Here is a 15,870-nt window from a genome sequence, read left to right as displayed (position 1 = left end):
AATATATTTATAATTAATATATAATAATTATTATATAAATATTTAAATATATAAATATATAATAATTTTTATAAATATATAATAATTATTATAATTATTATATAAATATATAAATATATAAATTAAAACACTCATTTTTTAATTTTTTTTGTAAATACATCATAATTATTATAAATATATAAATATATATTTCATTTACTTGAATTTTAATTCATTTAAATATGGAATAAATCATTAATAGAATGGCGGGAACAGGTTCGAAAGGGAAGAGAGGACGAGGGAGGCCACAAAGAGTGGCGCCATCATCACCGGCAACCCAACCTCCACCGCCGTCACCGGTGAAGGAGAACACTGTCCAAGATCCAATTGAAAGCACCATCCATCGGAATCGGGAGGAGGAGATACAATTGGAGAAGAAGGGAACTATGAGCGAAACCCTAATGAAAGGATTGGGGAAGAACGAATCGCAACAGGAAGCACCAAAGAACGAGGATCGGAAACTATGGGTTGATGTGCTAGCTGAGAATCGTAATCCAGCAAAGGGACTATCGATGCAGTATGTAGCACCTAACGTCACCAATGAGGGAATTGAAATTGAAATTGAGGAAACAGACATTGAATCTGAAGTTCATTACTAGGAAACAACCCTAATCTTGTATGCGATGGGAGAGGATCTCGGCATGACAATGGTGAAGAAGTTCATGGAGAAGACTTGGAACTTTGTCAAATTGCCTGATCTTTTCTATCACGAGGAAGGCTACTTCATTCTACGATTCAAGACGCATGAGGATATGGATTCAGTGTTGATGTGAGGGCCATACACTCTGAGGAATATCTCATTGATGCTGAGAGAATGGAAGCCAGACTTTGACCTAAAAAGGGACATGCTCAGAACTCTACCAATTTGGGTGAAACTGCCTAAGTTGCCTCTGCACCTATGGGGAGCTAAGAGCCTTAGCAAGATAGGGAGTGCTATAGGGGTGCCCCTGGTTACAGATGAGTGCACGGCTAACAAATTGAGGGTCTCTTATGCACGAATCTTTGTTGAGATTGATATCACAAAGGAGATGCCAAAAGAAATAGCAATCAAGGATTGTGAAGGGAGAAAGCTGCTACAACCAGTCGAATATGAATGGAAGCCTTTGTATTGTGAGAGATGCAAAAGCATTGGACACAAATGCAAAGAGTATGTCAAGAAACAATGGAAACCAAAAATAGTGCCACTAGCTCAGAACACTATCCCAGAGCAGGTCAAGGATGCAGATGATGCTGACAGAAGGAAGGGGAAGGAGATATGCAAGGAAACTGTGGTGGAACAAGAGGACAACAGTTGGACTACCATTGGATCAGCTTCAAAGGATAAAGGTAAGAGAGTCATTACTAATTCTCTGATAGATATCAATTGTGCTAATGGTTTTGAGGCTCTTGGGGTTTTGAATGACTCCATAAAGACCTTGGATAGGGGACCATGTTGATTTCTTGGAATGTTAGGGGACTTAACAAACCAGGGAAAATAAGAGAGATTAGTTCCCGTCTCAATCTTATGAAACCTGACATCTTGATACTCATTGAAACCAGAGTTGAGAAGGAAAATGCCAAGAAAACAAGAGATAAACTTAAAATCTATGATATGTACCTTGACAATTATCAAAACCATGAAAATGGCAGGCTGTGGATTTCATGGAATGATAGGAATGTTGAGCTAAGAGTTGTTAGTAGTTCTGACCAGTTCATACATTGTGGTGTTTTTGATGGGAAGGGTGAGTTTCAGTATTGGCTTACTGCAGTCTATGGCAAAAACCAACTTGATAAAAGGAGGACCCTATGGAATCATATTGAACATATGCAACCTAGGAATCAAGAGCCTTGGTGTATCATTGGTGACTTTAACAATGTCACCAAAGCCCAAGATAGGATTGGGGGCAGGATGGTCACTGAAGCTGAGTTCATAGATTTGCAGGACATGATGATTAGAACTGGGCTGAGTGAGATGGATCACAATGGTGATTATTATACTTGGTGCAATAGACACTCTTCAGATCCTATTCACTCCAGGATTGATAGGTTGATGGCTAATGTCTACTGGTATCAAAAGTATAATGACTGGATTTTGAATGTTTTATCTCCTAGTGTGTCTGATCATGCTTTAATACAGGTGATCAAGGAGAATCCTATAGCTCCACCTAAGAGAAGATTTAAATTCTACAATTGCATTACCAAGTTGGCAGGGTATGATGATATTGTTAAAGCTAGTTGGAGCAAACCTATTGATGGAACCCCTATGTTTATCCTTTGGAGAAAACTTCAGAGGCTAAAGTCTGACTTGAAGCAGTTCAGTAGAAGCTTGATTAACCTCAGGAGTAATCTGGAGAGTGCAAGAAGAGCTCTAGAACTGGCACAGACTGAGGTACAGAACAATAGACTGGACAATAACTTGATCATTAAGGTTAGGACTTGCACAGAAGAAGTCATCAGGTTACAAGAACAAGATGAACAGATGCTTTTGCAAAGATCCAAAATTGATTGGCTAAGATTGAATGATGAAAATACTGCTTATTTTCATGCTTCAATTAAAGCTAAGTATAAGTGTAGAGGCATGAAGAGGCTCAAGCTGGCAGATGGTACTTATGTTGATGATCAGGAAAATATCATGAAAGAAGTCATGGACTTTTATCACAAACTCATGGGAACCAAGGAGAATCGCCTCAAGCATGTTGACATTGAAGCCTTGAGGATTGGAAAACAAGTAAGTCAAAGTCAAAGTGAATATCTTGCTAGCTCTGTCACAGAGAAAGAGATTTGGGAAGCCATGAAGGATATTGGTGACCTCAAAGCTCCTGGCTTAGATGGCTTTGGATCCAACTTCTTCAAGACCAGTTGGGACATTGTCAAAACAGATGTGATAATGGCTGCTCAGGAATTCTTTGAGAAAGGTAAGTTGTACAAAGTCTTCAATAGCACCATAGTAACACTGATCCCCAAGCATGATAAAGCAGAAGAGGTGAAGGATTATAGGCCCATAGCAGTGTGCACCACATTCTATAAAATGATCTCCAATATCCTCACTAATAGACTTGGTAGTGTGCTCCCTGATATTGTTCACCAGAGACAAGCAGCATTCATGAAAGGGCAGGTTATTCAGAACCACATCTTGCTTGCTTATGAGATGGTGAGAGGCTACAGCAGGAAAGGAGGCACTCCTAGAGTGATGTTGCAATTAGACTTACATAAAGCCTATGATATGGTGGACTGGAAGTCTATGGAAACTATTCTAATGGAGCTAGGCATTCCTCAGAAGTTTATTAACTGGATAATGTTGGGCACCACCTCTGTCAGCTATAGATTCAATGTGAATGGGGAATACTCTCAGATCATGGAGGCTAGAAGAGGCATCAGACATGGAGACCCTATTTCTCCCCTTTTATTTGTGATTATGATGGAATATATGAACAGGGTGATGCACAAGATGACCAGGAATCCAGATTTCAAGTTTCATAGCAAATGTAAGAATCTCAATATTACTCACCTTTCTTTTGCTGATGAGGTTTTGTTGTTTACCAAAGGAGATGACAAATCCATGAAGTCGATCCTTAAGAGTTTCAAAAGCTTTTTTGATTCTACAGGCCTTATGGTGAATCCTAATAAGTGTAAGGCCTTCTTCCTAGTATCTTTCTTTAGAATGGTGGTTCCACATTAGGATAACTTGTCTTGGCCCATAGATTAAATCCATTAATAGGGTAAATCACCTGGTATTGAGACTTTTTATCAATACCAAGAATATACTCTTATACCTTGTATTCCTGTTATTCTCGGAAGTTATTATTCTTAGGATAAAATATGGATTCGAATGGTCTAGAAGGGGGGAGGATAATAGATCTTCCTAGAAAATAGATCAATTAAAAAAGTTCACTTTTGAAAATCAGACTTCAAAAATTGTTTTACATAACATAAAAAATTTGTATAAAATGTATATGCTTTTAGGAAGGAATGAAATGGACACTTGATCAAAAACACAAAATACATGATAGATGAAAAATACAAAATCAATCAATGTTGTGATTTACTAAAAATCAATTTACACAAGATATGTGTAGCGAGTATTTTCAATTGAGCAAGAAATCTAACATTACAGTTTTTAAAATTAATCAAAGTAAAATAGTTTTAAAGTCTCAATATAACAAAACCTAAAACTTATTTATGAAATCGCTACCAATATGATAAACCCTAATATCATGTGATTTTAAGAAAACTAAATATAAGCTTGCCATCTTAAATAAAATATAGAGAGAAAGAGAGTATGTCGGATTTATAGTGGCTCGATTATCCGCCCTTGCTTATGTCTACTTCATTCTCTAATGGTTTCCCATTAAAAATTTGATGTTATTCCACAAGTTTGAAAGTACAATCACAATTCGAGATAATGTTGAAACTAAGGATCTTCGATCTGAATTCTCTTTGATTGTATACAACTTTTGACACTGAATTCTTGTACAATCTTTACTCAACTTTGACTTCAATCTTCCACCTTTTAGAATGTTGCTTTAGGATTTCACTCTGTAGAGGCCTTTACTCAGTCCTACCGATTCCTTAAGCCTTGAATTGTCTGGAGATGAGAAAAACTCCAACTTTGTCTGTAGCAGCTTCCACAAAGCTCTATCGAAGAAATATTGAAGAGATTAACCTCCTACTTTATCCGTTGGATTTGTGGATCCCAACCACCACCACACACAGATGTCAACCCTGAGGTCTTCAAGAAATCTTCACAAAATGATCTTACTCACACCCTAAAAGGAAAACTTAATAAAAAAATAACGGATGATGCAATAGATTGAAGATGAAGAGATTTCGGTTGCAAAACTAAAAAAAATTCAAAACCTTTTTTGAAATTTGAGAGAAAATATATGTTGTCAGTTCTAAATCATCGAGTGGATATTAGAGATTTTGGGAAAATGATTTATATATGTGATAAACACAAAAATGAGAGAAAAAAACCATTTGATTCAAGTCATAAGCAAGAATTATGAGTCAAGTCAAGAATGTGAATGATTTGAATCAATATCTAAGAACTAAGAAAACCCGCTCTCATGATTTGAATTAACCATTTAATGATTTGAGTTATGTGACTCGAATAAACTAGATCTGTGATTTGAATCAGGATCATATAACCAAAATCCAAAATTTACTTTTAGACTTTGATTCAATTCAAGCATGTCTATGATTTGAATCAAACTCATAGAGGCAAAATCATGTTTTTTATAACTATGTTTGATTCGAGTCAGGCAGTCTAGTGATTCGAATCAAACTCATAGAAGAAAAATTCTAATTTTTCACAAGGGTTTGATTCAAGTCAGCCATCATTGTGATTTGAATCACACTTCAATATTTTCAAATTTTCATCAAAATATAGTGTTATTTTGAATCGAGACTTGACACGACTTGAACCATTCACAAATGTGTTTCTTGATTCAAATCTTCAATTAGTATTTGATTAGAAATATATTTTTAAGACTTTAGTCAAATAATTTGATTTCTGTATGCATAAAAACGATTAAACACTCAACCCTAAAATGCACAACTATGTGAGTAGACTCAATTACCAAGAAATAAATCAAAAACTAAATTGAAATGGGTAAATCCTATGAGATAGAAGCAACTTAAATTGCATGAAGGTAAGACAACTTAAAAACGTGACTCCGTTCATAATTTGAGGTACACCTTTCTGTCCAAATAAAATTATTGAATGTACTTCTGTATTAAAAAAAAAGAGCAGATATTATCAAATATATTCACGATTCATTGGTTTCACTTTCAGTTCAAGGCCTAACCCGTAATAATTTATTTCTGTCTGTACAATAGGGTTCAGGTTATATAACGTGATGCAGATTTATCCATGAAGCCAAGCAAACACGTTTTCTACTGCCATGCATAAATGCTTGGTGTAGATTGATCAACAAGTTACCTAACTCTTACATACAAGTCGCAATATCCAAATTCCTTCTTTCTAAACCAAGTTTTTTACACAAAACTTGACCCCAAAAATCCAACTTGAATTCTAAATTTTGATTTTCTTTGGTTAGAAATATTTTATATAAATAACTGTAATAATATGTCATGTTTTAAAAACTGAACCAAATTATTCGGTCGGACTGGTTGAACTAGGAATCAAAAGATTGTTGAAACGAGTATGTTATTGAATCGGTGGAAATTGGTCAAAACCGGTGAACGGACGGTTTTGAAAAATCAACAGGTCAAATACATATTTTTTTTTTCTAAAAAAATGACACTGTTTTCATAATTTTTTTAAAAAATAAAATATAAATATAAATGAACTTTATTTAAAATTTATTTGAAACAATTTTTTCTTTTGTTTGTCCTTAGAATTTATTTAAATTTATATTCTCTATTATTATGTTGTGAGTGATTATTGTATTTAGAATTTAAATTTAAAGAATAAATATGTAAAAAATTATGATATTTTGAAATTTTGTAGGTATTGTGATATGTTCTTAAAGATCGAGTCATCTTATTCGATCAATTTAATAAATATATAATTTTGTTATAAAGACTGATTTATTCAATTGAATTATCTAGTTTAATCTAGTATAATCATGTAGTTCGACTAACGATCTAATAATTTGACAATAAATCCGTAATTCAGTACCTCAATGGTTTAATGATTTTTATAAAAGTCTAAATTCTTAGATTGGCCCTCTCTTTTGACAATAAATCCGTAATTCGGTACCTCAATGGTTTAATGATTTTTATAAAAGTCTAAATTCTTAGATTGGCCCTCTCTTTTGATCATTGTCTCAATTTCTGACATTTATTTGTATCTGCTTCACGGGCCAATGAATTATTAACTTTTTCAACGTGGTTTGTTTCCTCATGTAGCCTTTTCTATAATAAGTCACGACCCAACCGTCAAAAGACATTATGATGATGAGGCATTCTTCAAAAACAATTGTCATTATCTTACTGTATGTATCCACTAAAAATAATAATCGTACTTTATATTTTATCAAAAAAACTTACAAGAATTTCTAATCTTATTGTATATTCTAAAACAGAAATGTAGTGTACATATAAATTTATATGCGGTTGAGGTATTTAATGTCTTTTTAGATGGGACGAGCACCATAGAAAGGGTCATACTCCCTGATTGATGCACCGATTATTTCAATTAATTTGGAGCCCGTCACATTACGCTGTTAAATTAATTATACATTTGTCCACTATTTAGAGCAGGTAAAATGGGTCCGACTCATCAAGCCAACCCACGAGTTATATATTATATTTTAGAATTTTTTATTCCACTTCATGTTTTTTTAGGATACCACACGAAATTTCTTAAATGTCTTTCAAAATTACAAGTATATTTTCGGTACGCACCAATTTTGATATTAACGTTGGAATAAATCGAAAATATAACTACAGTAAGAAACTGCAAGTATATTTTTGGTTCGAGGGGCACCTAAAAGGTGCGCTGCCTCTTCCTCTCCATTACAGTTTCAAAAACAAAAAAAACAACACAACAACTCTCTCAATTTCATTTTCACAAAATTCACCATATTTGCATCCGAAGTCGTTCTAAGGGATAAAGTATCAATTAATCAAACATCCAGCAACAATCAAACAACAAAAAACAATGACAATCAATCAAGTAAGTTGATTTTGATATTTTTAGAGTTTATGTAAAATCCACTTAGATTTGTGTTTTAGGTTAAAAATTAGGTATTTGTGGATTGTTTTGAACATTATAAATCATTTATAAGGTGTTAGAAATGTATTTTAGATCATCAATTGCTGTTTAATGGACTTCTTTTGTGTGGGTGGGGTGCCATTAACGCACCTTTGAAGTCGTAGCAGAAATCGAAAGTATATTTCCGGTTTTCATCAAGAACAAAACCTGAAGTGTATTTCTGGTTTTTTTCCTTATTGTCATACCCCAAAATTTACCTCCCACACTTTTCTCACAACAGAAACAAGGTTCAAATCTCAAGGCATGGCTCATTCACATAATCCAGATAGCTCACAGTCAACTGATGCAAACTTAAAGGTCAACTACAATCAAGGCATGATCCAAACTTTAACCATTTGGGCAAATATCAAGTATGGGGTGCATAACCATCATTTGATCAAGAATTGATCATGATTCCATTAATAGAAACTCAGAGATGAACAAATACAGAAAAGTTCAAATTAGGGTTTCTTAGGAGAAAGTCAACCCAACTTTGACTGGGCATAACTTTCACATGGAACATCAAAAATTCCCCACTCAAAGCCTATTTTGAAGGAAATTGGATTCTCTACAACTTTGTGTCTCACAAGCCAAGGCTAAAAATGCTTCATTTAGAAGATACAAGGCAAAAGATTACAGGTCATTTTCAGGCATCCTTCAGAAGTAGTTTTTTCCCAAAAGAGATATGATCAAGATAAAAGCTTCAAATGAGAAATATGTTCCAAAGTGGCTTGTAGAGGACCTCTTGAGGTTTCTAAAAAGTATTAGAACTCCCTCATAGCTTAAAAATTGAAGGAGATATGCTTGATCAAAGTTAGGTGATTTTGAAGGACCAAAGGTGAAAAAGGAGGGTTCAAATTAAGGAATTTTGCAAATGGGCCTATGGTTTTCTTATGCAAACTTGGTCCACAAGTTATTAACATGCCCAAAATAAGATGCCACGAAATTTAAACATATTATTTAGTTTTTTTAAACATTTATTTTATAAAAAAATTGATTTTTATGATTTAAATAAGTTAGAAAATTAAATATTTTGTTAGAAAATATATTTTGTTGATTTCCAATCAATGTTAATGACAAAATATATTATTAATTTCGTGGTAATTGGATGAAGGAGAAATAAAATCAAATCTTGACCAAAATAGTAGCTTATCATTGAAGAAAGAAAATCAAATTTTCTCAACAATGGAAAGATTTGATTCAAAGGCCTTTTGATTCTTTTTTTGACCTAAATTGCATCTCCTATAAGTACCAAACACAAGGCACAAGGGTTGGGGACGAAAAATCTGCAGAGAGAGCACATTCACGAGCAAGAAATTCTCCAAAAAAACTCATACTCGGTTTTTGAGAATTAGAAGGTTTCAAGGAGATTTAAAGCCTGCTGCAGGTTCATTGGATCATTCTGAAGGTGACCGAATCATTACCCTGCATCAACAACCCCAGAACGATCTCCAATAAGCCAAGGTTCGTTCTTGAAATTCTTTGATTCGGATTCAGTGATTTACGGTACATGAGCATGTTTTGAATGTATATATGTGTTTGTCGTGATGTTCTGAAGCTTTATGATTGATTAATTTGAAGTTTGCACGCCCATACCGTAATATACCATGATTGGGTTTTTAGGGTTTGAATTAGGGTTTCCTGATTTAGAGGGAATAAAGTGCAGTTACAGGCCCAATCAAATTCGCCTGAGCATGGCGAAGCTAACCATGGTCGTAATTTTCATTTTGGTGTGTGTTTGGGGGGTCTTCGTGATAAACAGGTGTAGTAAGTGGGAGCTTTTACAGCTTGTATGTGGAAGCGCTATTAAAAGATGGTTACAGGGTTTATTGGGGAAGATGACGAGGTGTCAGAAGGGGATTGGTGTATTCGAATTCCGCGCGCGTTCCCTCCATGACTTCTTTTCTTTTTTTTATCATTTAACCAAAGCAACATTCAAACGCGTGAGTAGCTGGGTTGAGTTGGTAAGGTGTGTGCGTGATAATCCCAGGGTCCAGGGTTCGATCCCTGGCCCTCACAATGTTTTTTTTCTAAATTTCCTTATGAGATCTCATGCGCCCCTGCCTATATGCTTCACAATAAACCTCTCAAATCTGAGCCTTAGATCTTCCCCCCAGCCTTAATCAAGCGCTCCAGATCCAGTCCCTATAATATAAGCCATCCAAGCTGCCACACCTAATCATAACCCTTAATAAACTTAATAAAACTTTAATTATTTGATTGTTTTAATTAAAATACATGTTTTAATATATATTAATTGTATTATAATTTTTTTTAATAAAATAAATACATGATAATTATGTTAAAATTTTCAATTTGTTATTCGTGCCGATTAAATCGATTGATCGCTATGGTTAACAATAATTTTAATTAAAATGCTATTTAATTAAAATAAAAATCCAACCAAAATTCGATTAAATGGCTGCAATCATCTTATTGATTGTGGTGGTTAATCTTACCTTACTGTTTAATTTAATTTGTTATTATTTGTAGTCGTGTTAATCGATTATGAGAGGTAACGATATAAAACGCCAATTTATAAAGTAATAAAATACAATAAGTTGTTATTAGTGATAATCGAACTAATCGATTTAAATTGGTAACAATGCAAATCCTTAATCTTTTAACTATGATGATCAAACCTATGGATCATTGCGGTTAATTGTGCCAAATCAGGGTTGTACGCCCAAACCCTAAAAAATCATTCTAAAATCCATTCAAATTACAAGACAAAACAAACTGCGATAGGCTAACTAAAAAGCCTCTAAAAAACACATATCAAATCAAATTCCAACTCTAAATGGCGTACAACTCTTCCCGAACTACGTAGACTCTGATCCTCCCTAAGGAGGTACGTAGGCACTTGGCAACAGGCGAGTCCCCCTCTTCAAAATTCTAATCATGTCATTATAATTCTGTTTGCCATATTTCTTTATGAACCCTGCCATGCAACCCTGATCTTTGAACATTAGCCTTTAGGAAAAGGCTGAGGGTGCCTAACACCTTCCCTCAGCCTGATTATAATAACTTACCCTCAACCTCTTATCTGCGTAGGGTTTCCTATTCGCCCTTCAGAATAGGTGGCGACTCGAAAGCTGAATTTTTTAGGCAGGTTGCTACACTTATGTTTTTTAAAATTTGTTTTCAACATTGGACCTTGAGTTAACATTTTTTCCATGGTTTTACAGGAGCGATGACTGACAGACCATCTAGATTGAGACACGACAGGGTAGCACAACACGCTTCTGTGCGGAGAGAAAAGACTCGGGCATCCCAACCTCCTCCTGCATCTGAACAGGCCGTACCGGATGCAACAGCTTCATCTTCCGGTGTTCCACTGGCTACTCCCACTACTTATGCCACTAGTTCGGCCTCCCGCAGCAGACGGGATTCTCCTGTCCATCTTTCACCTCCCCCTTCCTCCCGCATGCGGACCTCTCCTCCACCTACAACATTTGAGGCGGGAGAAACCTCACGTTCACATGCGACACTAGAGGCATAGTCTCAGCATCAGTCAGAGCCTCAATCCCAGCCTCCAGAGGTACCAGAGGTGGCTCGTGCGCAACCGGGACCTGCACATCCTGCACATGCACAACTTGCGGCACCTGCACAGCCTGCGGCGCCTCAGGCTTTTGGAGGAGGACCGTCTGATTTATCCCTTCTTCCTCTTTATTCTGAACATGTTGCGAGACGTATATATGACAAACAGGTATGAATGTTGATTTTTGATTCCATTTTAAATTATGATTTTGTTTATGAATTTTTTAGTTTGTTGACTAAATCCGTCAAAATATTTATGCAGGACCGTAATCCGCTCAAGGTCATTAGCCATGAGCGGAAGATCGGTAAACTAGTACCTCCTAGAGAGCCATGGTTTGATGAGCTTTTAGAGCCTACAGGGTTGAAAGATTTGACCCTCTGTGGATACAACATGGCTAAATAGGGTATGATTAATGCGTTCATCGAGAGGTGGCACCATGAGACGTCGTCGCTTCACATACCACATGGTGATATAATGATCACACTCGACGACGTCGCGTGTCTGTTGCATCTTCCGATCAGAGGGAGATTCCTGGATCATGAGAGGATCGGTAAGGAGGAGGCGTTGGATCTGTTGGTTTAGATGTTGGGAGTTACCCCTGAGAGTGCCATGGGAGAGATTGACAAAACTCGAGGCAGTCATGTCAGGTATAGTTATTTGGCTCAGGTGTTCGATGAGGAGGTACAGCATGTACGAGATGCCAATGGTGATGCTGAGAAGGTTACCATGCACATGAGGTATGTTATGAGAGCATACCTTTTGTATCTTGTTGACACATAGATTTTTGTGGACACTAGTGCCACATACACTGATATCACGTACCTCTGCTTTTTGGCTGATCTTAAGACGATCCATGAGTGGAACAGGGGGGCTGCATACTTGGTATACTGTACACAAAGCTGGATGAAGGGATAAAGTGGAACACGAAGAAGATAACCGCCAGCATGTCACTGATGACAGTATAACTTCTTTTTCGTTGTGGCCTTTGTTAATTATTTTGATTCGGGAAACTAACTATTTAATTTTCTTATTTCAGGGATGGATTCTAGAGCACTTCCCCCGCATCTCGGGTTGGTCACTTGCGGCCGGCTATACTGAACATAAGCCGCGTGCCTGCACATACGACCCCCTTCGAGGGAACCGGGCGGTAGAGCCGTTCCGGTTGTACATTGATCGCTGGTCCATGAGGACGTACACTTATTTGGATATGCCGACCACCGTAAGACGATACCATTTGACGAGGTAATGTTGTTTACAGGTTGGTTGGCTTGTGGGATTCGCGGGACGGCTGCCTATATGCTTGAGCGGGTGATGCGTCAGTTCGGGTTCACCCAAACTATTCCCTAGGATCCTGCTATAGTTGCTCTTCCGACGGTGAGACTGAGGGATATGGATGAGATTTTTGATGATTTTGAGAATCATCTTGTTCCTGAAGAGGCCAAAGCTACCGTAGCTACATGCGACTGAAGATACGAGTACGGTTACATGTTTTGGTTCTTCCCAGTGTCCCATCTGTACATGATACCACTTGCTCCAGGGAACCCACCGAGGCTAGTTCATCATGAGATCCTAGAGGAGGAGTAGACTAGGGCCGATCATGCGACTGCGGTGTTGTCTAGGTGTCGTCATATCATAGAGATTGCGCGGGATGGTATAGACAAAGGTTTATTTCCTGATGGATCGTATGCTAGACAGACTCTTGATGTCATCATGGTGGAGGCTCATGCTATTATGCTTTATAGGAGGCAGATGAGGGATGCCTCGAAGGTGACATGACGACTCATCATCCGTAACACCCAATAGTTTTTGTTACTTTTTTGTTATTTGGTTGTACTTTTTGTCTCCAGTTCAAAGTTGGTGAAATGAACCTTTCATTCGCTAACAAACGAAGGTGATCGATACTCGAGTTTGACAACTATGCGATTTTCTGGAAAGCGCGGTAGAGTATTCAATTTGGATATCAAATCCGCGATGGATTTTTCCTCGCTGATCTAAACGAAAGTGGTGGTTTCTCGCCATTGAAATACACAAATGTAAGGTAGGGATATAAGCTCATTCTCTGGTTTTAGTGAGGTGTGCTGCAAATAAGGGTTGAGACACACCCTATTTATACAAGTATTGGATCACTTTGGACCTCAAAAACCTTATCATGCATCAGGTAAAATTTTGGAAATACATATCCGGATAAACTACACCTTTTATTACAAAAAGGGTGATCTCAGAGATACATATCTGAATATTTGAATGAGGTAAGTTCGAATGTGTATATATATATATATATATATATATATATATATATATATATATATATATATATATATATATATATATATATATATATATATATATATATATATATATATATATATATATATATATATATATATATATATATAATGTAAACAAGTATAAGTACATGCATTGTAAAAAGTGGCATTTCATTAATGAACTCAATCCCGAGCATCGGTGGTGGATGTGGTGGATGTGGTAGAGGTGGTTTGCTAATGCTAGCACCCTCTTGAACACTTTTTTGGGATTTTGGAGTTCGAGAATCCGGAAAATATGAATCACCATGTTCAAAGTACGATGGAGACCGATTGTTGAATTGTAATCTTGGGTCGGTTTTACCTTTTTAGGGGTACCTTTGGTTTTAACGGATTGCGAATGAGGTTTAAAATGTATGGTTTTTGGATATGAAATCTTCCTGAACTACTTTTTGATGTGCAATTTTATGGTGTCATCTACCTTTGCGAATCTCTCTTGAATTATTTCCCACTCGGTTTGGATGCTTATACCTACTTTACCATCATTAATCACAACATCATTATCAAACTAGAGTCTTTTTTAGTGACTGTACACTTCAAATACGTATCGGTGAATTAATCTTTAACTTTCTTGCAATTAGACAAGCACATGGAAGACTACAAATCTTTCTAACCATGCATCCACACTTTGTTGTATTCGTAACCGCCTGTTCTGCTTGCATCGCTTCGTGAGAGATAAAATTCAATGCGACCGAGATACACATTCAACGAATTATGAATAGAGAATTTTATCTTTGAATCCATGTTCTTGCACCGTTATGCTTCGACCAAAAGTGGTTTGTATTTCTGAATGTTGGTTTTGGAGCATTTGGTTCACCCCGTTGTTGCATCCAAAATTTTATCCTTTTGTTTTTGTATAAGTTATGGTAGACGTTTATTTTGTCTTTCAAAAAAGCAAGAGAAAATAATAAAGAGTTCCCATTGTTTCAAGACAGTTTGGTGTGAAAGTATACTCTTATAGTGCAAATGCGAAATTCATAATTCTCGATTGGAAGGTTGTATGGGCTTGGTTCTCGTAGTGCCCATACCTTTTTGAAATTCTCTACATCTTTCATGTTCGGGTCGAAAGTCAATTCTTTGAGGAAGATGTCCAAAAGTGCAAATTACCAGAGATTTGATGTTCCACTGTTTTTCGGATGTTTGAAAATTCGTAACTTCTGACCGGAGTATCATGTTGAAGCGAGCCATATGCCAAAAGTTCCGTCTCGAGGTCTACTACATTTCTAGTGTTCAGGTTGATAATTATTTCTTTGAGTAAGGTCCCCGAATTCGCAATTTACCTGAAGTTCTACGGTGAAAAATTATGCTGAACCGCTGTCTTCTGGACAATAAAAAATTCACAACTCTCGCACCGTTTATTCGATTGGGCTGAAATTTTAACAGGAATTCTGTCTCGTTGTCCCTGACATTTTGTATGTTTGGACCTAAGGCCAGTTATGCACTAGAAATTCCAGAATATTACAAAAGCATCATGATTTTACCATCGAAATGCATTTTCGAGCACTGTCTGACAAGATTCAAAATTGCATAATTTCTTCAATTTTTATCCGATTGAGCCCATTCTGGAGGCATTCTTTTACAAATTTCGTTGGCTTCATTTTCTCTTCGGACCTTGGGTTCGGATTTTTATCAGAAGGTCGATTTTTGTCGCATTATTTGAGCTGTACGCACGAAAATTCTACACTGTCAAGTTTTTCGCCTCAGATGACCAGATGAGTTTCTCGCTAATCAAACGCGCATAACTTCTTTATCTTTTATCAGATTGAGTCCGTTCCGGCGGCAACGATTCAAAAATTTTGTCATCTTCAATTTGCCGCTGGTCACGATTCTGACTTTCGCACCGAATCACATTTCCTTGATAGTTGAGCTCAAAAGTGCATTTAGGAGGGAAATTTGATTTTCAAAATTTGAATTCACTATAAATAGTCTTATCCCTCATTTTTACTCATTCAGCAACTTTCACTCTCTCTCTCTCTCTCTTCACAAACACTCTAACTCTTTTCTCCTCCTCTCTAAGATCAAACTCACTTTTTTTCCGAAACTCACAATAATTTCATACCAAAATCAAGAACACTCAAGAACAAAATCACCAAAACTTAAAAATTCTTCAAGATTGTCCTTCTTCTTCTTCGATCAACACCGTGTATGCCACCGCACCTTTCGGTCACCACCGCTCGGCCTTCGCTCTCCGTCGTAGATCCCGATCGGACCACCTTCGCCACCGCCGAAATCCGCAACTTCTAGCTCCCTCTGTTTCACGATTTTTG

The 15,870-nt window shown here is 36.6% G+C and overlaps 1 protein-coding gene across 1 annotated transcript; it reads left to right on the top strand.

The window, feature by feature from the left end:
* The first annotated feature begins 842 nt into the window (after positions 1 to 842).
* LOC131628567 (uncharacterized) lies at positions 843 to 1,475 on the top strand. The gene has a single exon (XM_058899395.1). It carries the CDS (start codon positions 843 to 845, stop codon positions 1,473 to 1,475), a length of 633 nt encoding a protein of 210 aa, XP_058755378.1.
* The last annotated feature ends 14,395 nt before the right edge of the window (positions 1,476 to 15,870 follow it).

This window comes from Vicia villosa, unplaced genomic scaffold, assembly GCF_029867415.1.
Source record: "Vicia villosa cultivar HV-30 ecotype Madison, WI unplaced genomic scaffold, Vvil1.0 ctg.000464F_1_1_1, whole genome shotgun sequence".
Lineage (NCBI taxonomy): Eukaryota > Viridiplantae > Streptophyta > Magnoliopsida > Fabales > Fabaceae > Vicia > Vicia villosa.
The sequence above is the reverse complement of the archived record's forward strand: the minus strand, read 5'-3'. Positions and strand labels throughout refer to the sequence as shown.

Bases quoted from the DNA above. Each gene is read 5' to 3' on its own strand.
- LOC131628567 (XM_058899395.1), top strand. From the start codon at position 843: ATGCTGAGAGAATGGAAGCCAGACTTTGACCTAAAAAGGGACATGCTC.